The sequence below is a fragment of the Brachypodium distachyon genome, chromosome 1, assembly GCF_000005505.3.
Source record: "Brachypodium distachyon strain Bd21 chromosome 1, Brachypodium_distachyon_v3.0, whole genome shotgun sequence".
NCBI lineage: Eukaryota > Viridiplantae > Streptophyta > Magnoliopsida > Poales > Poaceae > Brachypodium > Brachypodium distachyon.
Window position 1 is genome coordinate 9,467,243 of NC_016131.3, and position 25,936 is coordinate 9,493,178.

At 45.9% G+C, this 25,936-nt stretch overlaps 5 protein-coding genes across 7 annotated transcripts; 2 read left to right on the plus strand and 3 right to left on the minus strand.

Annotated features, from left to right (window-relative positions):
* Positions 1-988: 988 nt before the first annotated feature.
* LOC100830874 (E3 ubiquitin-protein ligase RNF185) lies at positions 989-3,271 on the minus strand. Of its 2 annotated transcripts, none has more exons than XM_014896771.2 (2): positions 2,678-3,271; positions 989-2,054 (listed from the first exon to the last, which is right to left on the minus strand). In XM_014896771.2, the coding sequence occupies exon 2, from the start codon at positions 2,026-2,028 to the stop codon at positions 1,336-1,338; it is 693 nt and encodes a 230-aa protein (XP_014752257.1). In that variant the 5' UTR covers positions 2,029-2,054; positions 2,678-3,271; the 3' UTR covers positions 989-1,335. The 2 variants fall into 2 exon arrangements, with proteins under 2 accessions (XP_014752257.1, XP_010231607.1); XM_010233305.3 differs by having other exon boundaries at positions 3,048-3,270.
* A 2,352-nt stretch (positions 3,272-5,623) lies between these two features.
* Positions 5,624-6,361, plus strand: LOC100844639. Its single transcript, XM_003561323.3, has one exon. It carries the CDS (start codon positions 5,732-5,734, stop codon positions 6,119-6,121), a length of 390 nt encoding a protein of 129 aa, XP_003561371.1. The 5' UTR covers positions 5,624-5,731; the 3' UTR covers positions 6,122-6,361.
* Positions 6,362-8,019: 1,658 nt separating this feature from the next.
* On the minus strand, positions 8,020-9,067 carry LOC100839473 (glycine-rich cell wall structural protein 2). Its single transcript, XM_003561316.4, has one exon. The coding sequence runs from the start codon at positions 8,904-8,906 to the stop codon at positions 8,412-8,414; it is 495 nt and encodes a 164-aa protein (XP_003561364.2). The 5' UTR covers positions 8,907-9,067; the 3' UTR covers positions 8,020-8,411.
* Positions 9,068-10,147: 1,080 nt separating this feature from the next.
* Positions 10,148-14,416, minus strand: LOC100831181 (thymocyte nuclear protein 1). 2 transcript variants are annotated; one of them, XM_024457242.1, is made up of 4 exons: positions 14,224-14,416; positions 13,658-13,775; positions 10,531-11,872; positions 10,148-10,426 (listed from the first exon to the last, which is right to left on the minus strand). In XM_024457242.1, the coding sequence occupies exon 3, from the start codon at positions 11,170-11,172 to the stop codon at positions 10,540-10,542; it is 633 nt and encodes a 210-aa protein (XP_024313010.1). In that variant the 5' UTR covers positions 11,173-11,872; positions 13,658-13,775; positions 14,224-14,416; the 3' UTR covers positions 10,148-10,426; positions 10,531-10,539. The 2 variants fall into 2 exon arrangements, with proteins under 2 accessions (XP_024313010.1, XP_003559586.2); XM_003559538.4 differs by lacking the exon at positions 13,658-13,775 and having other exon boundaries at positions 14,224-14,378.
* A 5,267-nt stretch (positions 14,417-19,683) lies between these two features.
* On the plus strand, positions 19,684-20,475 carry LOC104582728. Its single transcript, XM_010233326.3, has one exon. The coding sequence runs from the start codon at positions 19,869-19,871 to the stop codon at positions 20,271-20,273; it is 405 nt and encodes a 134-aa protein (XP_010231628.1). The 5' UTR covers positions 19,684-19,868; the 3' UTR covers positions 20,274-20,475.
* Positions 20,476-25,936: the final 5,461 nt, after the last annotated feature.

A 25,936-nucleotide genomic window follows, 5' to 3' on the forward strand; every position in this document is an offset into this window, starting at 1 on the left:
TTTTGCAAGTTTTGAGGTACGTAACAATACAAATATGGGTGTGACTATTTCTCAGCTGCCTGATTTTTAAGCAAAGAGTTTTAAATTAAGTTGATGAATCAGATCCGTTGGATTAATATCTGTGGGTCATCCCGCTATCTCCCCTCACACATGCTATTGTTGGAACTAAGATCCAACGGTCGACCACATCGGCTGATCTGTAACGAAAAATTAGTCAACTTCTCAATCACAAAACTGTACAAATGTTTCAGAAATTTCGTTTTACACGACCCGGAACATTGGGAATCAAGCAGCATGTGCCTCGGGACGGGTCAGCCTTGCTTTGCTTTCTCGGTTCAGTTCATCGGCAAAGGTTGGCAGTTGGCACAGATGGCTAATCCTTTCGTGCTGGTGACTCAGCAGAGCAGAAATAGCTTGACCCGGCCAGAGTTGCATGTTTCGTTGCACATTGGAGAGATCCCGGATTCGGTATTCCCGTTTGTGTCCGCTGATGCTCTTTTGGAAGTCTAAAACGGCATGGGTGCCGTCATACGGTCGTTGTAAATATAATTCAAGCAAGTCGTTTTGAAATAGCCAACAAAGTTGAAATAGGCAATCAACCAAAGTCTACATTTCTTACTGAGAAACGGTAGACAGAAAAACTGGAAGAGATAGTGTAGGTGGTCCATCCACCCATGGAGAACTTGGCGTATGCTGATGCTGGTCCGGTTACGCTTGAGGAAAGAAACGGCGGAATTTTCAACGGAAAGGCGAACTTCAAACGTGTGACCTTATCACCGACGAATTCCTCTCCTGGTGTTTGGCGATCTAAAATTCTCCCAAGGTCTGACGTAGAGTTTGTAAATATGTGACCTTGTATTTTATATTTATTTCCTCTCCTTATGAACTAAAGGAGCACTGCTGCCTCCCGTCAGAAAAGAACTGGGCATGCGGCCCAGCATTCAGAAAAACTGTGGTTTGCAAGTATCCAAGCAGAAGATTCCTATGCTGAAACTTAAAATTGTCTTCCCATTTCCTTTTCAAACTTGTAGGCCACAGGATGACAGGATACAGGTAAATACACAAGGAGATGACCTCCAAATAATTGTATATCACAGTAATTGTACATCGCATTCTTCAAACACGCGAGAACTACAAAAGTTATGCCAGGTTTATCCTAATAGCACATAAATGCTGTATGTAGAGCCTTATCTAGATCTAAATACAGATACTTAACAAACATCTCATACGAACATTCAACTATGTCACATTTGGCCCAAAGATAAGCCACGGCACCAAGAAGATAATCTGACAGCTCTTACCAAACACCATCATGAAGTGAAGCTACCCACAACTTTAAAATGCAAGGAGACTTGCAATCACAAGAACTCCAACCATGAGGAGTAGGGCCTTTAGGTAGACGTCTGCTTGCTGCTGTTGTCCAAGCGGACCTTGGCGGGGGACGCCATGGGCATGCCCCATATGCCCACCATGGAATCCATGTCCATGGCCATACCCATAGTGAAAACCAGCAGGCTGGGCATAAGCAGTTGGATCGGCAAATCCATGCATTTGGAAGTTAAGCATAGGGAACAGGCCCCCAAATGCAGCCGAAAACGCATAGTTGCCCCACCGTGCATTTGCCAACGGGACTCCCGTGCCCATGCCCATGAACCATTGGTTTGCATGCGCATTCATAAAATTGTTGTTAGGATCAGCCTGTTGAGCTGTTGCAGGCCTCTGGCCAGCTGGGCGGTGAGGAATGTCAGCTCCAGGCGTGTTCTTTGACCTTGGGTCAACACGGTCCTTGCCACGGCCATAAAGGGGAACAAGCTTGTCTTCTTCAACAATGGCCTTGCACACGGGGCACTCTGGTGTGTGCGCATGCATGTGCAGCCACCTGTAGAGGCAAGGCCAACAGAACAGGTGACCACATAGAGTTACTATTGGCTCTTGTGGCAACTCAAAGCAGATATTGCACTCGAAGCTCCCCCCAGCTGCGTCACCACCGCTGCCAACGCTCGTCGATTCCCCAACATTGGCAGACATCTTGCAGTTCTTCGAGGCGAAACAAGCTGCAATTTCCAATGATACAACAATCACCAACACTGCTAGAAGTAGCTATGAAAAGAAGATAATGTACTGTATAACACTAAGATATTTCAAACAAGCAGAAAGAGTTGATTAACACAACAGACAAACACCTATTTTTTCCGGTCTCAATAGTCAGTACTATGAAACCTGCCAAAATCAGAAGGGTATAGTTTTAGGTGAATGTGGAAATCCCACCAATTAGAATGAGAAAATTAATCTAACAAGACATTTGGTATTGCTGTGGATTTTCGTAACCTGTTTGCTCACCTGCTTTTGACTATTGTCTGGTTAACAATTTTTTCCCTGTTTTTGTTTATTTTTCTATAGTGATAACAAATTCCTCAGCAACCACAAAACTGAGAAAGATTCCCAAATGTTATGTCCGTAAACAAACGCTTCCAACAGATTCATCATCCATCGGGAGCAAATCCCTCCCCCGTTCCTCTAACTCCGATGGCTCTGAAATCCTCATCCGACGATGTGCCAACCACCACTACCACGGAACGTTGTCTCCACCACCACGGACACCCGTTCCTAGCCACCGCACCGTGAGGGACCGAGACTAAACGACGAGAAGAGAGGAAGGACGAGAGAGGGGCCGCACCTGCTGGTCCCGCCACTCGCACCGCCACGACTCCTTCGGATCTGAGGGCCCGGACGTACCGCCGCACCTGTGGCCTCAGGCGGGGGTGGTCGGAGGCTGCAGTCGATGTTATTGGGGGACGCTAGGGAGGCGAGCGGGCAGGGAGGTCGGGCGGACAGGTAGGGAAATCGGCGGGGGGTGAACGCTGAATCGGGGAGGGAGCCGAGCGGACCGGGGTCGCGGAGCTTCCAGAAAATTCCGGGAGGCAGAAAAATCGGGAAGAAGGGGGGGGGGGGGGGGGGGGGGGGGGAAGGGGAATCGGCCGCCCCACAAAACAACTAGGGCCTAAATCACGACAGAATTGAACGCGGAATCAAGCAAGCACCATTACCTGCGAGCAGCGAGCCGAGGTGGATCCGCGAGCGCAGAGTATGAAGAGGGGGGAGGACCGGAGGAATTCGATCCGACAGCAAAACCACGACGATGGCCTGGATGGAACCCGCCCGTATAAAAATTGGGGAGGGCGCGCGACACGCTTCGAAGATTCCAGAATCTGGACGCCTTCACGGCGGTTTGTGCTGCTGAATTCTCGGTGAGACCCCGCGAAAGGGTACCGAAACTTCTGCTAAGGAACAAAGGACAAAGTGGCTCCAGATTTTAACGTCAAACACGTCCCCGTCCTTCAATAGGTAAAAGTTAACAATCCCATTTCGAAATAGGTAAAAGTTAATAAACCGGAAAATTGTCTACCCAACTTATAGTAAGTCATATACTCATACGTGTTATTATCCTAAAATTGTCGACGTTGTTAGTAGTTAGCCGATTTGAAATTTGTAGTGTTGCTAGCTTTTTCTAATCGGACGCCATTTGTTTTTGGTTCGTTCGAATTTTTTTCCGGCAATCTCAAAGTCTGGCTGGGGTGTTGTGTCGTGATGTGTCTTTTTGTTCAGTTTTCGGCCTTTCGTCAGTGGGTTTCTAGGCCTAACTGTGTGGGCTTTGGCCCGTTTGCTTGGCCCGCCATGGGCGCCCAACTTCTTGGTCCTTGTCCCATATCTGCCATGGTAGTCTCCATTCTCATTTTGCCCACTGAACCACTCCCACGTCCTCTCTCTCTAATAAAAAGCCACTCCCATGTCCTTTCCCCTCAAAAAAAAAAGGGGGCGGGGGGCTGGGGCTGGGGCGCACAGTTGGTTCAAGATGGCGATGGTGGAGCTGCTCCTCACCAGGCTCAGCTCTTTGCGCTTCTATCCTGGCGGATGATTTCATGAATTCAGCAAAGGCATGGAGTCGGACCTAGGGTTTCGACCATCCATAGCCTTGTTCCAACCTCGCCGCTTCCGTCTCCGACCACCACGGAACCAAAACCCCACATGTGTTAGAATCTGGCAACAGTGTGCGTGTTTGCGAGCGTCCGTGTTTCCTAAAAAAAAATCCCACTGGTTTGTTTGTTCTTGGATTTGGGCATGTCGTTTTATAGTTGGATTATTTTTTAAGGTTTTCACAAATATAAAAGATTTGATCTTGTTTGTTTTTCCTGACACAAGCTATAGAAAACGATTACTTTAATCACCGGACCTATATAATGGATCTCCTAGAGATGTTGTTATAAACGCAGCATGGAAGAGCTTTGATATTGTCTGTGCCATCAGAACAATTCCTGAGACAAACGAACTAGGTGGTTTCCATAATCCAGGATCCACCGTAGGGGTTGATGTCGTCAAAACCCGAGAGGTAATTATTCCCATTACCTGCTACAGTATGTATCTCATATTGTTGTCATGTCCCATCAGGAAAACCAAAGGAATAAACGAGAAGAAGATTGATAACCCAGAATAGAGCTATTGGTCCTAGGGCGTGGTAGCGCCATTCGCTAAACCGACGAATCGATCTCATGGAGGAGCTCTCTCGTGCCCTAGCCGCCGGAGACAGGAACCGCCGAAGCGTCGATTCTCCCTCGTCTTCGACCGCTGATTAGGCATCGGGCGACGAGGGGAACCATAGATCAATGTCTGACGATAGTTTGCGTACCTTCTTTATAAGTTTTTGTGTCCTAGCGACGACGTCCTGGTGATGGAGGCGGCAGCGTATGGAATAATGGTCTCCCGGCTTCATCCTCGTCTCATGGTGTAGTCAACACGATCTACTCCATGAAACTAGTGGATCTCGCGGTTTGTATTTTCGTTATTTTAGTCTTCTTCTTCGTCGGTTCAGTGGCGAATCTGCGTTTCGACAACCTGACTTGAAAATGATGTGTCCCTAACCAAATTGCGTTGAACGATCATAAGTTTTCATCGGTTGCGGTGAGCGACTCGATTCATGCGGCTATTCAAAACCTACAAGATTAGTCCATCTTGTACAGGTCTGGTCTTCTGCAGTTTCATCACTAGAGACATGGAGAGATTTCAAGATAAGGACGACAGATTTAGAACTTTTTACTTCGAAGAATCTGGATGTAACTTATAGTTTCTTAGGGATCTTTGTTATGGATTTTTATTTCAGTTTTCTCGATACTTTGTACTCTGTTTATTGGATCAAAGGCAGATATTTTTTTTTTAAAAGGACTATTGGTCCTGTACGAGTACGAGCCAGAGAGAAATTCAACAACTTATAAAAGGACTGGAAGCAGTTAAAAAAGGACTGCAAGAGAAAGGAAAATAAATGCCAAAGCGCGTCGCCGAGCTCCACCTCACTGACCCATGGGGCAGGGCAAAGGGCACGCGTGAGACGAGGGGGGCGTACGTGTCGGGCTTGGCCCGGTTCGGCACGCACGGCAGGCACGACCGGCCTGTTCGCTTCCACCACCCATTGACCGCCCTTTTTTTTCCACGTGTTCCAAGCGATTCGTTCCATGCACTGCACCCGCCCCAACATCCATCCAAAGCCGCCAAGTCCCCGTCGGCGTCAACTCTGACCACAACATACCGCACGCGCGGACCCGCCCCAAACCCCTATACATACGCACCGTGCTGCTCCGTGTCTCGTTGCCTCTACACAGCAGCAGCAGCTAGCGCCGGTCCATCGCGATCTCTCACCAACAAACAACTACTAGAAGGAAGGAGCTCTTGGTTACTCAAGATGGAGCACGGCGAGAGGAGGAACGGCGCCCACGAGGCGGCGCTGAGGGCGGTGCAGAGGGCGCCCGCCAAGCCGTGGCGCGGTGCCACGGGCGCCGGCAGCTTGCCGCCGGCGCCGCCCAAGGTGTACCGGGTGGAGCCCAGGGGCTTCCGGGAGCTCGTGCAGAGGCTCACCGGCTCTGGCACGGCGCCGTCGATGCCGGCGCAGCAGGCCATGCACGTGCCGCCGCCGGCTCAAGGTGCTGCGGCAGCTCACGGCGGGCGCATGGAGGCTGCCGCAGCCGCGCCGGAGCAGTTTGACTACAACTCGTGGTTCTACACGCCGCTGCTCAGCCCCGCGTCCATGGCCATGCCGCCCGGCACGCACGGCCACCACGGTGCTTTGCTGTAGGACTCCCTCCTGATCGAGAAGATTCGTTGTCGCGAATTGAATTTCGAACTACAAATGTTTTTTTTTCTTCAAAGGCTCAAGTTATAATTAGTCTGTAGTTGCCGTGAATAAATGAAATAGTTTGCGATGGAGAAAACAAGAAATTAACTTGACAGACAGATTCTCTGTTTCTTCGTACCCAATGATGGCACTATGCCAGCTCAAAAAAAAAATGATGGCAGTATGCTTTGCTTTGCTTTTTGCAAGCTTGTGATTATTCCCTGAGGTTCCGATCATCATTAGCTAGATAACACAGACTAATTGAGCCTCGCAGATGCAAAAATTAGTTATACTAGATGGCCTCGATTTGGCGTGTGAGAATTGTGCCCAAAAGTGACGATGGTTGGCGGCTCCAACTTTCTCGTTTATTCTTATTTGCTGATTTAATTAGCACTTTTCTTTGTTTAGTAGTCCTTCCGTTTCATAATTTCAAATTTGCTAAAAAAATGGATGTATCTATTTCTAAAAAATGTTTAGATAAATGTAATATTTCGACAAGAATTATGCGAAGGAGGGAGTACGTCAGATATGACTTTATCTTCCGCTCTCCAAATCTGCAGCTGCTTGGGCTCATCTTCCCGTGTGACCAAACTCAAAATTGACAACGCAGTTTGAATCAGCTATTGTTCTGAGACGATGACTTTATTTTTTTTCTTTTGTTTCTGAATCTACGTATTGTATTTAGGTTTGAAATTTTACAACATACTAGAGACAGGCATGAATGTTGTATCAATTTGGTGGATTTTATTCAGAATTTTAGAGAAGTTAAGAATACTAAGAGACCACTTACATTCTGTGGGCTGTGCATCTTAGATGTGGCACTGACAATTTCCATCTCATATTGGTAAAATAAAAATAAAAATATAATCACCACTTAAAAAATTATTTGAAAATTATATTTTCAGATTTTGTCTCTTATAGTCCATTTATTTACATTTTATATTACATAAAAATAATTATCAAAACATATATTTGGAGAGGCATTTGTTGAAAATTGCATCTTCAAAGACACCGCATAACAAGAAGCCGGTGATGAAGCGACACACTTGTCATATATCGTGAAACACGTCCTCAGTGTGAAACCTTTTGTCTTTCGTGTAGCTTCTTGAGATAGCTTTGGAGATCGACCGCCTCCTGGGCAAATGAGCAGACGCTCGTGGCCTCCTGCCACCCTTGCCTTCAATCCCATTCTCAAAGTGGTGGACGCCCTTTGGGGATGGCACGACACGGTAGGAATCTGATGGTTTCGTAGCCTAGGTGAATAGGACATTTGGGCCGGGGTAATGCAATGTTTTTCGTCGTCGACGGTCATGGCCAAGTCCTTATTGTTCCTAGGGTTTGGTCACATTGGTGGTCCGGGAGTTTTCTCTTGTATAGAATCTTGTTTTCATTAATTAACGAGCAAAACTCGTGAAGCTCGGCGTGTGCGCACAACATTCTTGTTAAATGTGTTGGCTTGAAACTCCTACTTTCGGGTGATAAACCCATGCCCGCATTTTATCGTTTGGATCCGGCAATATTGTTGTACAATAGAGAATCTCTTTTTAAAGTTGTTTCAAAGTACACTAAGATTTACTAGATGACTTGTTGCAATTTACAGATAAGCCTCGGGACATTTTTCGTCATTTTATTTATGAGTTTCTCTGGTGCCATATCGACACCGGAGATGGAAGGAGTATGGCACGAGCGGAAGACTGGTCGATTTTATAATATCTCGGTTTATCGCTGGATAGCCAGGATAGGCAGTTTTAGTTCAAATATGTTTCGCCTTTTCTTCCAAACGATCGCTAGTTAAAAACATTGTTCAAAACTGGTGATCGGTAAAGAAGCAAAGCGCCCCCGAAACGGGGAAGACGAAATGAAGCAGAATGCTGCTCCAGCTTGAGGCCTGAGCAAGCTCCTTCGAACATACCATACACCCAAAGTTCATATGTCTCTCTTTGTTGGGTTCATAGTTTTCGTACAGATCGATTCACACACACACACACACACACACATACACACACACACACACACAAGTACACAACAAGACCACAGTATTGCCAGCTAACTTAAAACTTAACAGTAGAAGCAATAACGCACTCTGCAACAGCTAATCAACTTCCGGGAAAGATACATGTTAATTCTTAAACCACCGTATAATCTTACTATCTGGAGTAGCTCCCATCCCCTGCATATACTCCGGCGCGCGCGTACTCACCCTCACTCACCGCCGGCCCGATCAAACTCGATATGTTTGATCGATCAGCACTCAACAGTAGGCAATGCACTTGGTCTTGCAGTCGACGGTGCACCCGCCTCCGCCTCCGCCGCCGCCGTACCCCTTGCCGGAGCCGCTGTAGGAAGCGAAGCACTTCTTGGGGCACGTCACCTTCTTCTTGTAGCAGGGCCCCTTCTCCGAGCACACCACCGTGGGGTTCGCCACGCCGCCGCGCGAGTACCTTCCTGCGGGGCCGCCGTAGCCCCCGCCCCACCCGCCCCCTATCCCGGGCACGTTGAACCCGTCGCCGCCCATCCCGGGGATGCTGCCGAAGCCCGGGATTGTAGGGATGCCAACGCCGCCGCTTCCACCGCCGGAGCCGGAGCCGGGCTTGGTGGCCGGTGGGGCGTATGGCTTGGGCTTCTTGCCGGCTGGGGTGGCGGTCTTGAGCTGCGTGGCGACGTCGCGCGCGGCTAGGACGGTGGTGGACGCGAGGCCGAGCAGGAGGAGGAAGGCCGCGACGCGGCGGGTGCCGGCCATGGCCATGTTTCTGGGTTGGCGTTTGCTTTGATGTGGCGTGGTGGTGGTATGGTACCATGTGGGCTAGCTTCTCAGGTCGGTATTAATAAGTAGGGGGGGATGATCGGGACTGTGCGGGCCGGAGGAATGGATTGGGTCCGTCAGTTCATTGAAGGAGCGGCGGCCGTGAGAGAGATGATCAGATGAGAGGGGAAGAGGGAGGTTGGGACACTCACAGCACCAACAGTGGTATAGAAGCAAGTGTACACAGTAGTGCAGGTTCAGCGGAGGTGGAGAGTTATGATCGCCACCACGTACGCAGTACGCTGCCTGCCGGGTGCACGCTGTTTCGCCGCGGTTCTGTTTTTCGTTTGACAACATTCGTCGTTAACATCGCAAGCAGTAAACAATTGATCGTAGTTGAGCGATAATACGGAGTAGTACTTCTTTTTCTTTCGAGATGGATGGGTAATTGGGCATACATAGTTGCATACCCTTGGCAACACCTGTTCAGGCCTTCAGGGACGCAGAAAACCCCTCCTTGGCATGTGCACATTTATGTCCCTCGCAGGCTCGCGACCTTCGCATCCATCGCCTTCTTGTCCATCGCAGACACGGCCCAGTTCGCACGCAGCACCGCCTCTCGTGTTTGTGCCACTACCAATGTTCTTCCGAAAGAGAAAAAACGGAGCGTGCAAAGTCGCCGACAGGGAACATGGGAGGAATTGAAGGGCGGAACAGACGACGGCCGGTTCAGAGCGCCGCGCCTGCACGCGGTGCTGGCACGGCCTGCGTGGTCGATCTCGCGATCTCGGCACAGGCTTTCGGCCTTTCAGGTCTTGGCTACATTTATTAGGCTTTCTGGATCTGGATAGATGGACGGGTGATTCAGTACTGATGAGTCTGTCTAGGTTGGCCAACAGATTTTAATGTTCAAGCAAAATCCGAATATCGTAGTACTATTGCCTTAAGCTTTGGAACAATGGATGGATGACATTCAATCGTTGCACAAAAAGCTTAAAAATCCACCGTCGTCCGCCGGGCTCCCAGCTGCCCCTGAACCCAGCGCCAGCGAATATTTTTTCGTCACATGCCCCCGTCCCAAAATAAATGACGTGGATCTGTATAAGAATCTATGAAATTACACGCCGTACTGTTGTTTCTGCTCCGCCACATCTGACATATATCAGTGACATATATGTGTTTCTAAATGTTTACCCCCCGTTCAAAATTCACTGGACATCATACTACAGAGAGGCAAGTAGATCGACTAGGATTGCAAACTTGCAACTCGCATAAGACACAAGCTAAGTAGATTAAACAGCCACACAGAACAGCATGTACGAGTGCTTGATTGATCTCAAAACAACTGTTCTCGCGACACCGAACACCGAACTTACATAACTAGTGGCTGCACTATTAATCAGGCTGCGGTGCAGAGATGCCAAACAGGCAGGCATCAAACAGGATGAACAAAATAGCTCCGATATGCTCCTCGAAGTACCAGCTCTTAAAGGTTTAAAACCTAGCACAAAATGCCATCTTACCTGCATCCAGAACAATTATAAAGATAAGCAAACAATTCTAAGTATGCAAGTGCACAATGAAGGCTCGATTGCATCGCGAATAGCACTAGTAGTAGTTCCTTAACCTGGTAGCATCAATCCTCTTCTTCCTCCTCCCCGTCCTGCACAAATCCCCCTCCCATCTCACAAATCCAATCCCAGACCTTCTCCGGCACGGGCATCACCGAAAGCCGCGCCTGCCGGAGCAGCGCGAAGTCCTTCATCCCCTCCACCTCTCCCGCCGCCTTCTTGACCTCCCCGAGCGCCACCGGCTTCTGGAACTCCCCGACGGCCCGCACGTCCACGGCGCCGCCAGCCGCCGCCTCCCCTTCCTCGCCCTCGTACCACTCCCTGGCGACCTCCACGACGCCCACGACGCGGCGGGAGGCGGCGCCGGCGCCCGAGTGGTAGAAGAGGCAGCGGTCGCCGCGGCGCATGGCACGGAGGTTGTTCATCGCCTGGCGGTTGCGGACGCCGTCCCACGGCGCGACGCCGCCGGGGGCGCCGGCCTGGTCGGACCACGACCACTCCCCCGGCTCCGTCTTCAGCAGCCAGTACTTGCTGGCGGCGGCGGCGGCGGCGGCGGGGGTGGGGGCAGCTTTCTTCTTCGGCATCGTGTGAGGGTTCAGGGCTGCGGCGGCGATCGCCGGAGGAGACACGGTTCTGGTTTTGGCGGCAAAGTGGGCGCTGGGGCTTGTGAATGCGCGGGGGATTCCTAATCCTACCATGGTGATGGACTGATGGTCTACCGTATCCCTGTTCTGAATTCTGAAAGCAAAATGGAACAGGCTGGGCCGTGACAGGCCGTTAACCCCCAAATGGAACAGGCTGGTCGCGAGTCACGACAGGGCACGTTGGCTGTTTTCGCTCTACCCAAAAACACAACAGAACACATCGATCTAAAAAAAATCTGGGTTTCAATCAACCAGATAAGACTGAATTTAAATACTCCCTCCGATTCTAAATTGTTTCGAAATATTACATGTTTCTAGATGTTTTTTATGAATAGATACATCCATATTTGAACAAATTTGAGTCAAGAATTTAGAATCAGAGTACATAAAAGGACTCGTAATTCATTATGTGTATGGTAGAACAAATGATACCTTCCAGCACAAACGCTAATGGAGCTAGCGAACAATGTATCAGAGTAACCAATGTTAAAAAAGCTTGGGGCTATCAGACTAACCGCGCAACCAAGTACATTTCAATATTTCACATCATTGTGTTAGTTTCAGAATTCTGTGTCTGCGACTGAAAGAGCACTTTTGGCCTTGAATTGGTAAAAGAAAAATAAATAAATGAAGATGTCTTTGTTAAGTCGACCCAGTTTGGCCTTCTTTTGCTGCCTGATCCTGCTGCTGCTTCTCTGCCCAGTACTTCTGAAGCGGTGGCCCAAATATAACATTCCCAGATATCACTCCAACCCTGTGTATGAAGATCAATTTAGAAGCATGTATGCGACAATAATGAATGAACAGCACACCAGGAAACAGCACTTGCACTGACCAATAACAATTCAATAGCTGTAAGAGAATAGCCACAAGAACATACAGGCCATAATGAGAACATAACAGCATCTGGCCAGATCAAGGATGTAAGATGCAGCCACTAGATCATGTAACCACTAGCAACTTTTCTTTCACAATTCACAAGCAGTTTTTATCACATGTATCCACATCAGTCAAAAGATGGATTTCACTATCAAAATAGCCATTGGACAAAGCAACCGTACAATGATGCACAGCTTGATTGTAAAGGAAAGGTATTCTGTAGTTCACAATCTTAGAACCAACTTTAGATTATTATTTTTTATTCAACAACCATGAAATAATTCATCTATCTCAAAGCTTCATAGCTCAGTTTTAGAGCAAAATTTGTATTTCAATGAAAAACCAAATAAACATATTTATCCACTCCAACAGTAGTCTAGCACTACTATCTTTTTATTGTATTTTGGCTTCAGAAGCCTGGTGACATTTGGCAAGCTGTTATCATCTTACCAAATAAGCACAATCTTGGGTTACAACTTGGAATCAAATTGCTGAATATCCTGAACGCTAGTGAGTATTTGCAGCCTTCAGAAATTTGTTGGGACCGATGCCTCGCCGGTCGTAATTGTGGTAAACATGGGGTTTTCAGCCAGTAATTCTGGCAACCAGATGCTGTAGTGGCAGCCATGTCACATGATTAGGAGAAGGGGGAGAGGATATAGGAGGAGGATAGGGACTTTAGAGCACTTCATTTGTTTCTTATCAATGCAAATCTATAAACAGAGGTAGCATAACAAACCAAATCACATCTTTAATTGGGATCTAACAAACCAAATTATCTCTCTTGTCAGCTTAAGGTCCAAACAAAAAGATAAGAAACTTCCTAACTTAAACATATCATAGGAGATATCCAGTCGCACAGGCAGGAGCTAGGGACCCTGTGCAACGGTGCTGACTGCTGGGTCTCTTAGGCCGTGTGGTGCCTATAGGCGATTCCACAAAACAGCTAGCTTCCAGTAAGAGATGATTACTGATGCCGGTACAAGGAGAAGTCCTATTTCAGGACAGAATTCTTAACCGGAGAATAGAAATGTCTATGGTTTGTTTCTTATCACCAGAGTAGACTGGGTACCTGGGTCTGATACTTTTGTACTAAAAAGGGGGAACCACCATTATTCAAGCCCCAGTTCTCAACTACAGTTCAGTGGTTACTTGTAAAATACTACTCCCTCCGATCCATAAAAAGTGTCGCCCATTCTGTACTAAGTTAGTACAGATTTTGCACTAAGTGAGTGACACTTTTTATCAATCAGAGGGAGTAGCAGCCAAATTTCGAGAAAACACTGATTTTGTTGTGATGATTTATCACTGCAACAGAGGCAGCATAACAATCATATCTTAGTAAATGTAACAAACCAGATCACATCTTTAATTGGCATGTAACAAACCAAATTATCTCTCTTATTGGCTTAAGGTCCAAAGTAAAAGATAAGAAACTTCCTTACTTAACGATACCATAGAGACCTACGATTATTCGGTTGCACGGGCTGGAGCTACCGCCCTGTGCAACAGCACCAAATGCTGGGTCTCTTAGGCCATGTGGTGCCTGTACAGGATTCCCCACACAAGAGCAAAGCTTCCAGTAAGAGATGCTTACTGATGCTGTTACTAAGGAAAGTCCTATTTCAGGTCAAAATTCTTAATCGGAGAATAGGAATACCTATGATTTGTTTCTGCAGATGTGCATCCCCAGACTAGACTGGGTCTGATACTTTTCTAGTAACACCATTATTCAAGCCCCGGTTCTCAACTACAGATTTTGTTGTGATGATTTATCCCTGCAACAAAGAGTTCGAGGATCAAGCTTCCCAATGGCGATTCGATCTTGCAACCCTGCCCCTTCCGTTCTATATTAATTGACACGGATTTAGTACAAGTAACGGAGGGAGTATTACTCCTGTGCAGATTTGTAGTTTCTCAGACCCATCTAATACATGCAAGAAACCTATACGCACAACCATGTATGCCTATTACCGTTCTCATGCTATACGCACAAACTGCAAAACCTGCGCAGGAATCAAGTTTGTTACTCTCCAGAGGAGCAAGATTGTGGTCCAGCGCAGAGAGCAATTCACTTAATTAGGGCTCCAAGAACCGAAAGCGCAGAATACAGAGGAAGCACTCAAGAACGCATCTAGTTAGAATAAGGCTGCTGAGATACAGCGACGCCAAAACAGATCTACGACATGTTCCGGACAGAAACAAGAGGGGATTGATCAGACTCACACGACGGCGCCAGCCACGAGCGGGAAGGAGAGCCGCATCCTGATCCCCTCTTCTCTGCTCCAGTTTCTTTCCCCTTTGCTGTCTTCTCGATCTGTTCCTTTTTTCCTTTTTCTTTTTTTATTAAAGCTATCTGTTCCTTTTTTTCTTTGCTCGGCAGAAGAAGACTCAATTGGGGCCACCTTCAGACAGAATCAACATACGGAACGGTCACAAATTATCGTAGGATAAAAACAAAAGAAAATGTGTTATTATATGATTTACTAATAGGCGGTAATAAACGTGCACTTCAAAACATGAAGTTCATATCTTTTGTCTAGAAAAGAACTAGGAGATCCATCTAGATGACACATTCATGACGGTTATTTCTATATTTCACTGATAGCATCCGTTGTTTTCAACGTATGTTTTCATCTCATACAGAAAAAAGATAAATGCAGTGATAAAGCTGTGACTCAACACGGCCGTCAGCATCGTATTCCATCCCACATTTTGTTTGGAAACAACATAGAGGAAATTTTTCATTACCCGCAAGTGGGATTTGGGTCAAATAATTTTTTTGACGCAAATGCAATCTCGTAGGAACCAAAGCATGACCGAACGCTGCGGTTTTTTACTGTTGCCTGTTTGCAATTGTTGGGAGCCGGTGAAGCCGTGAACAACAGAACCAGGAGAAACAGGAATGGATTACGGGTCTATTTGGTTGCTACTCTGATACATGCGCCTGAGAAAAACTCGTGCAGAATAGCCTGAGAACTTTGCAATTTTTGCCTGACTAGGCAAATTTGAGAATATGTTGTTTGGTTGGCGCCTGTGTTTGAAAGTCTTAATTAGGATTAAAAGTCTACATGTTGGCTTTTATACAACTCTTCTTTCTCTGTTCCTCTCCTTTTCTCTCTCCTCTGAATCTCTCTCCGTGAAACCGTGATTCTTCAAATTCTAGTATCACGAGGCCGATTCCTCAAGGAACAAAAACTCCAGAGATTGATCTTTTCAATTCCACATAACGGAAAGAGAAAAGGACGACCTGTATGCGCAAGAATATAAGAGATCGATCCATTTTTTGTACTGAACTACAAGAAAAACGAAAGAAAGAGATCTTGCCGCTAGCAAACCTTCTCCTCGCGATGAACTTTAGGAGTTCGGCAAACGACTGGTCCCATCCTCAAGCATGAGCCTCCACGGTGCGTGCCTGAGCCAGGCCTCCAAAATCGGAGGGCTGAGTCCGGCTAATTACTGGGTGCATATACTCAGGCCAGGCTAGAGGACATGGGACTCAGGATGGCAACCAAACAACACGCAGGCTAGTTTCAGGCTTCTGTCCGGCCAGGCAAATTGTTCTCGGGGTAGCAACCAAACTCTACATCCGACGACGGTAAAGATACTCCAAATAAAAGATCGATCGAACGGTCCCATGGTCGTGGCCATTTCTCCAATCACGCGCTCAGGCGGTCAGGCCTCAGACAGAGTCATCTCGTATCGCAAACCCTATCGCCCAAATCTACTCCGGTCTCCAGAGTCTGAACCCGATTTGAGACACCCCCCAACCGCCTGACCCCAACCCCAAGTCCCCAAATCTCTCCTCCATGGAGACGACCGAAACACTGCGTCGCCGCCGCCAGCAGCGGCCATGACTGCATCAGCGCGCTGCCCGACGACCTTCTTATCCACATCCTTCTGAAGCTCCGCAACGTCGCCGTTGCCGCTCGGACCAGCGTCCTCTCCAGCCGCTGGCGCCGCTCTGGGTCCTCCTCCCGGAGCTCCACTTTTCCGGTGAGACCAAACCACAAAGCATACGCTGCGCTCTCGCCGCCCATGAAGCGCCAGCCCTCCACCGCCTCATCGTCATCGTCGTGAACGCCTCAACGGACTCCGTGGCGTCCTGGCTCCCCGTCGCCGCGCGCCGTCTCTCCGGCGATCTAAGATTCGTCAACATTGCATCGGGGCGGAATGATGCGACCACGAGGAACGAGGCTGGCCCATTTGACCTGCCGTGCTTTGAGAGCGCCAGCTCAATCAAGCTTGACCTGGGCCTAGGGTGGCTTGGCCTCGCCTTGCCACCTTCTGGTGTATTTTCCTGCCTCACCAATCTCTACCTGCGTCACGTACAGCTATATGGTCCGTGCAGGCTCGGTGATGTTGTCTCGTCGCCGCGTTGCCCAGTCTTGCGTAGACTCGCCGTGCGCGATGCCTGGGGTCTGGGCAACTTGACCATCCACTCCAAGTCAGTCCTGCAAATGGAGCTAAATAGTCTGTATGACTTGCAGCAGCTAACTGTCGTGGCACCGGCACTCCAAGAATTAACTGTGAGCTCCTGCTTTGATAATGTGTGTAGATCAAGTCAGCCAGTTGTGAATATCTCAGCGCCCCAGTTGGTCATGCTCAGGTGGAGTGATGCTTTCAATCCAAGCTCTGTTGAGCTTGGCAATGTGGCACATCTTGAAAGTCTGGACACCAGTTATTTTCTTGTATATGGACCTGATGAAGTTGCAAGCAATGCCAGTTGCCTAATGATGTTGTCACAGTTCAAGGCCATTCATCATCTAAACCTTAACCTGGCCTATATGCCGGTGAGTTCTTTCTCTTATGCTGGTGTGAGTTATGGCTATCGTTGTAACACACGAGCAAGTCAATTGATACCAAGGGAAACATGTAATTCTCAGGTGTTTTATACATTTATTTGCTCAAACCCCTGAAGCATCAAGCAAAGCTATGCTGAGCCTGAGCGTCCCTGATCTTCATTCTTTTCAAGTATCTTGATATCCTCTTAGATTGTATTTCTTTTTTCTGCCTTTAGGTCATTAGTGTTAAAGATACACACTATTGGATCTTCATTCTTTCCAAGTATCTTGATATCATCTTAGATTGCATTGCTTTCTTCTGCCCTTGGGTAGTTTTCACTAAAGATACATATTGTTGGACTAGTATATTCAAGGACACATGAACCCTTTCAGCTGGTATGTGCTATTCTTTTCTGTGACTTCCTGCAGACCTATGGGACATAGATAACTGACATTACTTGATGGAAAACATGACATGGCTGACTGTATTACATATAATAATCCTTTTTTGTGATTTCCTATGAACCTACAGGACATATTCAGTAACGATAGGTACTTGATAGAAGACATGACAAGACTCCCTGGCGTTACATTCTTGTCCCTGCTCATGATGGCGAACGGACATTCCTTTGGAGCCACCTTATTCCATGTCCTCAGGATGTGCACTGGTGTAAGGAAGCTGGCGCTGGAATACTTGGAGGTAAAGCTCTCTTTAATATTTTTATGTAACACCCTTTGGTTTTTGTGATGCGTTATCTAATTAGTATTTCTTGGCACACCTAGGCTTGATTGCTGGTTGCCCCACTAAAGTTGAAAATATATGTACTACTTCCTACTGAACAACACTTTTCTCCTCAAGTTTGACAACATGACATTTGAATCGTTGTTAATATAGGTTTCATTTTTAGAAGATGTCAGTCTGTTAGAATATATGGCATTTATAGCATAGCAGGCTCAATGTTGATAGCAATGTTCGAGTTTAAGATCTATTCAGCATCCTGAATTTGTATAACTTATATAATAATGTTTGTTGTACCACTTTCTCTTTGCATAGAACATATGTTCTCCAATAGGCTGAGTTCAAAGTAATTTCCTGACGTTCTTCTGTAAATTTGTTGATGCATGTCCTCTACTATTCAGGCAATTTGGTAAGTTAATGTTTCCTCTCCTTTTATGTCATCAAGCCATTTCAGCCGCAAACAGTATGCCCATCAGGTTGCATTTGTGAGCAGCTACCAAATTGGAAAACAGAGGAACTTGTGCTGGGTGGCCTCCAAGAAGTAGAAATCGTGGAACTGACAGGAACTGAACATGAAGCTGCATTTGTGCAACAGTTATTCAGGTGGGCAACAGTGGTAAAGAAGATGACAGTATCTTTCCGAGAAGGTTTTGTATGTTCCTGAAGACTAAGGTCTTTTAGCAAGCTCCAAGTGTGCAAGATCATTAACGCTGGCATGGCACGCGGAAGAGTAGTGACAAGTCCATATACAGAGTAATTTGGTATAATTAGCAGTTATCAGTGTGTGGTGTGCGTCTAGCAGTTATCAGTGTGTGGTGTGGATGCTAATTAACATGCCGAGGAATTTGTTGCCTACCCTGAATCCCTGATTTCTAAGATGCTGTGAGCATCTGTGTTAGACCCGGTTCAGCTGCGGCGCGGTAATTTTATTTCTGCTATGAAATGCTAAACTTCTGGTGGCGAAAGACTAATAAAACTCATTAACAGCGTAATGCTCAAAACCCGGCTAGCCAGTGGACGGCCCTGTGCTCGTCTTTCCAACGTTACAAAATGAAATCACAAACTTCTCCTTGCAAAAACCGTTTAGCCCACTAGCAAAAGTGCATAAACCCACGCCATGATGGGAAGCTAGCAGCACCTTTTCTTTTGGACACCATCATGTGCATTGCCGGTCCAGCCATAATTCACGTCCGTGACATTATTTATGTGTAGTACCTAATAATGTGACCTCGTGCAACTCCTACAACGAAAAAAGAGACAGCAAAGAAACTAATTGCCGCTTTGCAATCTTACATGCGCAAACTTTTTATAGTGGCCACCTAATTCAATGCCGGCCCTTTGGCTACCTATCAAATCTATGGAAAATTTGGAAAGCTAAGATATGCAGTACAGTAGTTTACTTCAAATGGCCCAGCATATGCACTGGTTCGTGCGCGGACAAGCTCTCCACAGAATTACGATCTTTACCACTCAGAGATAATTAAAGGATTAACTTAAGTACTCCGTAGTTAAATAAGCTGTGAAACAATGTCAGATAATCGCGGTGCAATCAAACATCAGTATACCACCTCTTCTCGAAAAGAATACAACTTGCCGATTCTTGTGAAGTTAGCAAAGTCTTATTGTGAATTTGTGATTTCAACTTACATGTAGCCTTCTGGAGCAAGATTTCTCAGTTCCATATATCGTCCGCTTTCAAAGTCTCTTAAGGCTCAGGTCATGTTGCTTATGAAATGTTCCGAATTACTTGTGCTCGGTCTTCAATTCCCTGCCTACCAACAAATTATCTATATTGGAGAATATTGTCGTATTGCACGTATGAGTTATAGTCGAACTTACTGTATACTGTATAGTGGTTAGGTTAGGGGGATGTTTCAATCGAGCAGGTGTAGCCTAAACTCCTTCAAAATAAAGGGATGTACCGCTATGTCACCTAGACAGTAGTCTCAATATATTAGAGAAAAGTGTCCTTAGTTCTATGTCAGAGATGTACATAGCGACAATGGCGAACCTCCGAACAAATATCGTGCCATGTTTGGTGTTTCTGTGTGTCCTCGGATCGGTGGAGCGAGATGCAGTACAACAATTGCTGTATGATAGTCATGTGTACAGCTCTTAAACAAAGTTTATCAAGGGCAGAACAGAAATAAAAACAGTGGAGAGTGCGTAGCTAGCTTTAAGCCTTCCTTTATAACCATTGGCGCCAATTAAGAAGCTTCGTGCGGCGCCGCTCCCATCTCTCCCGCTTTTAAACAACACACCCAAACCCCAAAGGTGTGGTAGCAAAAAAGAGTGGCCTTAATTCGTTTCTCCTTCTTCCCCTTCACTTCATGACATCCATCTGATTGATGGCAACCCTCACGTCGAGCGCCGCTACCTCGTCCCCGCGGCCGTCGTCCGCCCCCTTCTGCGGCGGCCGTTCCGGCTCCGGTTGGCCGCGCACGCAACGCCGCCCATCCTCGTCATCGTCGTCCGGCCAGGGCGGCGGCTGCGGGCGGCCGCTGGACCGCGTGGCCGGGTGGGTCGGCGGAGGCATCGCGGCGGCGTTCTTCGCTTCCCTGGAGCGGTGCTCCTGCGTGAACGTCCGCACGGACGACGACCTCGACGACGAGCAGAGGGACTCCGTGGCGCCGCTGATGTTGGATGACGGCAACGGCGACCCTGTGGGTAGGAGGGGGAGGGGAGGGAGCAGGAGAGGCGACAAGGACAGGAGGAGTGGTGGTGCTGGTTGCTATGGTGATTTCAATGTGTGATCGAACGATCGATCGATCGTAGTAATATTTTCTAGCTCAACCTTTGTTCAAGTCCTTGATGTTACTTTCGAAAAAAAGTTCTTGATGTTACTTCCATCTATAGTTTTGACCATATGAGCTCCTATTAAGTTCAGTTAATGGTGTACGAATGTTTAATTGCATCAACAATCTTACAAGTTTAGTGGCTGTGAATTGAACTCCTTATTTGCGTGTCGGCCAGCTAAATTGATGTTAGTACTGGTACTTCTATAATTACGTGCTAACGTTCTACTGCCAAAAAAGAAGATGATTTAGCTAGGAGTACTCAGACTTCCTGTTTCATACCCTGTTGTTTTACTATGTCAATTTATCCCTTCCATTTTTGTCGGAAATGTACGTACTCATTCCTGAGTGGCTAAGTTTTAGTTAGAAATTTGGAACGGGCATCTCTCAATTCTCCGACAGATCGTTGCGGATAGTACACTGCCGCGCACTGACGCTTTACAATAAATTAGTGATAGTGCTCTAATTTTTTTTCCATACACAAAAGCCAACGTTGATATTACTCATTCTTTCTCAAGATATAAGGTGTACACCCTCTTTTCCAAACTCAAAATGGTACTAATGTCTTTTTTTCACTTCCTCCACCACGTCTCTAATTTCCTCCAACCCACTGCGCTTAAGTACCAGGCTGCATCACACACATCTCCACGCTCCAGCTGTCAATAATCATATCCATTCAAAGTTTCAAACAGTAATATTTTCACATGTTATCCACCATGTCCATTCAAACGTCCTATCCATTTCTCATCCGTTTGACCAAAAAGAGGAACCCCGCTCATCCAAATCCAAGTTAGGCGAATCGCTCGAAGGTTTTTTGTGCTACTTACTAGAATCTGTCTGCGGCAAGTATACTTTGGACTACATGGGCATGTGAACATTTGTTATGTTATCACTGGATAGTGGAACTTGGTCATATGATCGTACGGAAAAAATTGTACCTTTTTGTCCTTTTTGCAATGCTCTACTTGTACTCAAAACGAATGTTTTCTGCCGTGATATCTAAACAAAACGATACATATGACGAGCAACGGTGATAGAAATTTATACTGCAATGTTCAAACAAAGTGCTCCATGTAGATGAATTGTTATTGTTATGCACGACGGTTTGATAGGCAAGATGATCATGATCTAACTGGGGCACGTTTAGGGCACCATGGAGGCCCTGTGAGGCCCCTTCCTAAATTTCTGAAATCCAGTGAAATTTTAGTGAAAACAAAATAAACAATAATAAAACTTGAAATTTTCATTCCAGTTTCACTCATATTTCACGACTGAAATAAAACATTGATAAATAAAAATCCTAGTGTCACCTGAACGAAACATAAGTAAAACTTAATTTTTGTTCCGATTTCACTTCACTACTTCAGGGAAGGGACTGCCATTTTTTTCTGGGTCTAGAGACACAATGTGGTGAATGTCCGCCCGATGTGATAAATTGGTGTGGACTGACGCATCTACGAGCACGGCGCACAGTGCCCGCTTTTAGAGTAAGCGCTGTCACGCTGCCACTACTGCTTACATTAAGTAAATAGCTAGTGGCCTTTATTGTTTTTCAGATGCAGAACCAGTCATTCGTCAACTCTTATTTATGCATCTTCGTAAACAAAGCCCACCTGCAGTCATGCAGTTGTTTTGCTGTGTCTTTAACTACTCCTATTTTGAATCATTCGGCACCGTGCGGGCGATGGCCGATTGGCAGCAAGTGCAACTTGCTTTTCAGCAAAGCTAAAAAAATTACACCACTGAAATGGTATAATGTTGTATCATGTATGTACCCAGGAGTTTGCAACAATGTTTTACTTTGTTATAGACAGCTTTTGTTAGCACGTTATTGATTCTTTTTACGAAATGTAGGCATGTAGCACGTTATAGATTTTTTTTATAGGGAATGATATACGGATCGGATCAGTACGATGAATGAATCGGAATCTGATGCGAAAATTGGTCCTTGGACTGCCGAAACAAGTGTCTCCTTACGAGCATGGTGCCCAGCCCACTACGGCCTTATTCAGCTGACCTCCCGAAACGGGGGAGCAAACGAAGGGGAAAAGGCCTATGGGCCATCCGTACAAATATCCAAATTGAAGTCCAGCGTTCTTGCTTTGCGTGTTTTTGGTTTTCGCTAAATATATTTTGTTTTTACCTTCTTTTTCATCCATAAGAGGCATTTTTTTAGAAAAGATACGTATCTATTATAAATGTTCATCATAAGTATAAAACGTCTCAAATAAAATAAAAATAATGTCGAGGTGCCTGATACTGAGCAGCAACGGCTATGGTACATGTGAAAATGATATGCATTATTCGTGTCATTTTTAATTATTAATTATCTTTTTTATCATATTGAGTTGAGTTTTGAAAAAAATAGTAACCTGAGTTCGTAATCATTTGTTTGCTCTACCAAAACTACTACTTCCTCCGATCTATAAAACGTGTCGTCCACTTAGTACAAAATTTATACTAATTTATCACAAAATGGATGACACTTTTTATGCATCAGAGGGAGTACCTAAGTTGCTAGTGAATCACAGTAACTGAGACTTATTCTATGCGGTAGATAAATTTGTCGTGATCTTTTATTATAACTGGTTTGATATATATATATATGTATTGGCGTAATTTTTATTTGGCAAAAAATGTAAAATATGGAAACACAAGCATCTAAACAACTCATACAATAATATTTTTAATTCCTTCCCAATGCACATACATTTAGCTAGTATTTACCATAATTGTACGAGTGTCCAAGTAATCTATAAATTCACATTTGCAGGTATGTTTATGTTAACGGGAAAAATAACCCCCAAAAAAAGAGCAAACATATTAGCAGACAAAGGGGCAAAGGAGAATCTAAAGCGGCCCAAAGTGTCCAAAAACTGTGCTCCTCAATCGGACACCTGTTCCAATCTAGTGCAACCCCCATGTCTCGCAGACGGGACCAAAAACAGCTCACATGCTGCCCTGAAAAGCTCTCTCGCTCGACTAGAACAATCTTATTTCGAAAGTACGAACACAAAGCTTTATCCTCAAAATCTTGATGCACCCCATGTGTTTGGCTACATTCCGCGCACCTTTTGCCCCTAAAACTATGTAAAGCCATGGAGCTATGTAGCATACCCATCAATCCATCGTGCATACAGATGCATGCAAGGCGAAACTAACAAACTCTACATAGACAAAGTATTTTATGTAGACTTGGAGTGATGCCGTGCCATCTGTCCTCTGCAAGCTTGGCAAGTACTTCTATCTGTGACTTGGGGGAGACTTAGGGTGTCCATTACTGACGCATCTCCCTTTTCTAGGACTAGCATTTTATTTTTTTATTTTGCAGCGAGCTAGCACTAGCACTAGAGGCTTTTCAAAGAAACAACGCAAATGCCTTGCGTACGACATATCGCGTACGATATGCGTACGACCAGACTCACAAGTTACTGCATGGTGATGTTCCCACTGACTGACAGCAGGTTGATCAGAGTCTAATCGTATCAAAATGTTGTACAAATTTAATCGTACGTATAGCATGGCTGAAGAAACAAAGAGAGAGAAGAGATGCATCACTCACCAACCTAGCGACACTCGTCGCAAAATTTCGAAAACATGGACGACATTTGAAAATGAATGGTGCATGCACCTGATCTTCATCTTTTGGTGCCTGATCTCTCTTGCCACCCACTAAGTTGCGAGGAATGGGCGTGCACAGAGGCGTAGCATGCTTTATCCAAAAGGAGCGAGTGCATGAGCTTTAGCGAGACTGAGACAAGAGATACTTGTTACAGTTGCCTCAAGATTGAAAAACTTGTGGATGGCATTGATACCAGCCAGTACAAGTTCTGTTTTCTTCTTTTCTTTTCCCCGGTTCTCCGTAAATGATTGGTGACACTGCGGTGGTGACTAGCCAGCAACCGAATTGCCTACGTACATCAGGTGTTATTATCGGTTTTTCATGTGGCTGTGAGACAGCCGAGAGTGTGAGGGGTCATGCAAGCATCAAGCATGCTGTCAGACGGACAGTGGTGCGCCATATCCTTCGATTCATAGGATGTTTATTAATTTGTTTGTACCAAGAGCCTTCTTTTTTATTCAAAGGATTCTTATAGGGATTTTGAAGGATTGGAATCCTTAGATATTTATTTTTTTATGAGTTATTTGATTTGCAGGATCAAATGATAACGATTTTTTCTAAAGATTCTTTTGCAATATTTCATAGTAAATGTTTCATCCACTTAAACGTCTTGTTAAGAATCATCTGTTTTCCTGGTGTTCAGTTAAACCACAATCTTGTAGAATTGAGTGGACATGGCATTGTAATCACGTGTCTTTATATTTTAATGTCTTTTTAGAGTGAAATGTTTTACCTTTTGTTTGGCAATTTATGACATTGTTTACCCCATCTTAAAATCGTTGCCACATTTTACCCTATATTTGTACATACGCGACAAGTTGTATCCCATTTAACCAATCAGTCCGATTCTGACATGTCGGCCTCAGTGTTCAAAGCGACGTGGCAAATCACCCTATTCTCCCTACGAGGAAACTAAAAAATGCCGGCCACACACATCTAGCTCTCAAGCCGTTCTCCTCTCGAGAACTTTACCATGACTGCATCGGAGGCTTCACTACTGCGCACGGTCAAATATATAGCATGACACAGCTGAACCGACTAGCAACCTACGAGAAAGTGACAGATGATGGGCTCTTGTCATCTTCCTCCTTGTGCTATCGTAAAGGAACAGTAGGTGAGGGAGAAAATGGATCGGATCTAGAAAAGGGAAGAGAGAAAATGGTTTGCAAAATACACATCCAACTTAGCCTTGCCACGTCACTCCGAACAGTGAGCTCAACACGTCTGAATCAGGCGAACTGATTATAAGGTAAAACCTTAAATCTGTCACATATGTGCAAATAGAGGCTAAAATATAGCATAGATTCTAAAATGGAGCAAACACTGTTACAAATTGCTAAACATGAGGTAAAAAGTGAAATTCACTTATTCTTCTTCTTTTAATACTGATCAAAATGACCCTGAAAGTATCAACTATTGCTACAAATTACTCTCTCCATTTCAAAACACAACTCGTATAAAGTTGTGCACTTGGACCAATGCAGTTCTCGTTTCTAGTGCATGATAACTCATATTGAATTAATAGTAAACGGATATGAGTAGTTATTGGCCAGACGCAGGTACCAAGAAAAAAACGAGATGTGTTGTGAAACAAATGAGAAAAATCTATACGAGTTGTGTTTTGGAACGGAGTGAGTACCTATTATCCATGGACGAAAACACAATAAATTATGTTCCGTGATTGGCAACATGCATGTTCCGTGCGTTCACTCGTTGTCGGCCGTCCGGCGTCCGAGCGATCCCAAACCCCCAATCCAAACCGAGTTCCGTTCCACGGCCGGGCCCTTGTCGCAGCTCCCTAGCTTTCCCGTCGGCAGCAGCACAGCGTTCTCGCGCGGCCCTACGTACGCGGCGCCGACTACCCATCAAATCTCGACCCTTTTGTCGCGGCGGGGCTCCCTGCTGGATCAGCTCCCTCCGGGCGCCCCCGCCGCTTCAATCCGCCGACTACCGCGCACTGCACCGTGTACTTACGTGTCGTCCCAGGGCCTACGGGAGG

Coding starts and splice junctions, on each gene's coding strand:
- LOC100830874 (XM_014896771.2), bottom strand. CDS start 2,028: ATGTCTGCCAATGTTGGGGAATCGACGAGCGTTGGCAGCGGTGGTGAC.
- LOC100844639 (XM_003561323.3), top strand. CDS start 5,732: ATGGAGCACGGCGAGAGGAGGAACGGCGCCCACGAGGCGGCGCTGAGG.
- LOC100839473 (XM_003561316.4), bottom strand. CDS start 8,906: ATGGCCATGGCCGGCACCCGCCGCGTCGCGGCCTTCCTCCTCCTGCTC.
- LOC100831181 (XM_024457242.1), bottom strand. CDS start 11,172: ATGGTAGGATTAGGAATCCCCCGCGCATTCACAAGCCCCAGCGCCCAC.
- LOC104582728 (XM_010233326.3), top strand. CDS start 19,869: ATGGCAACCCTCACGTCGAGCGCCGCTACCTCGTCCCCGCGGCCGTCG.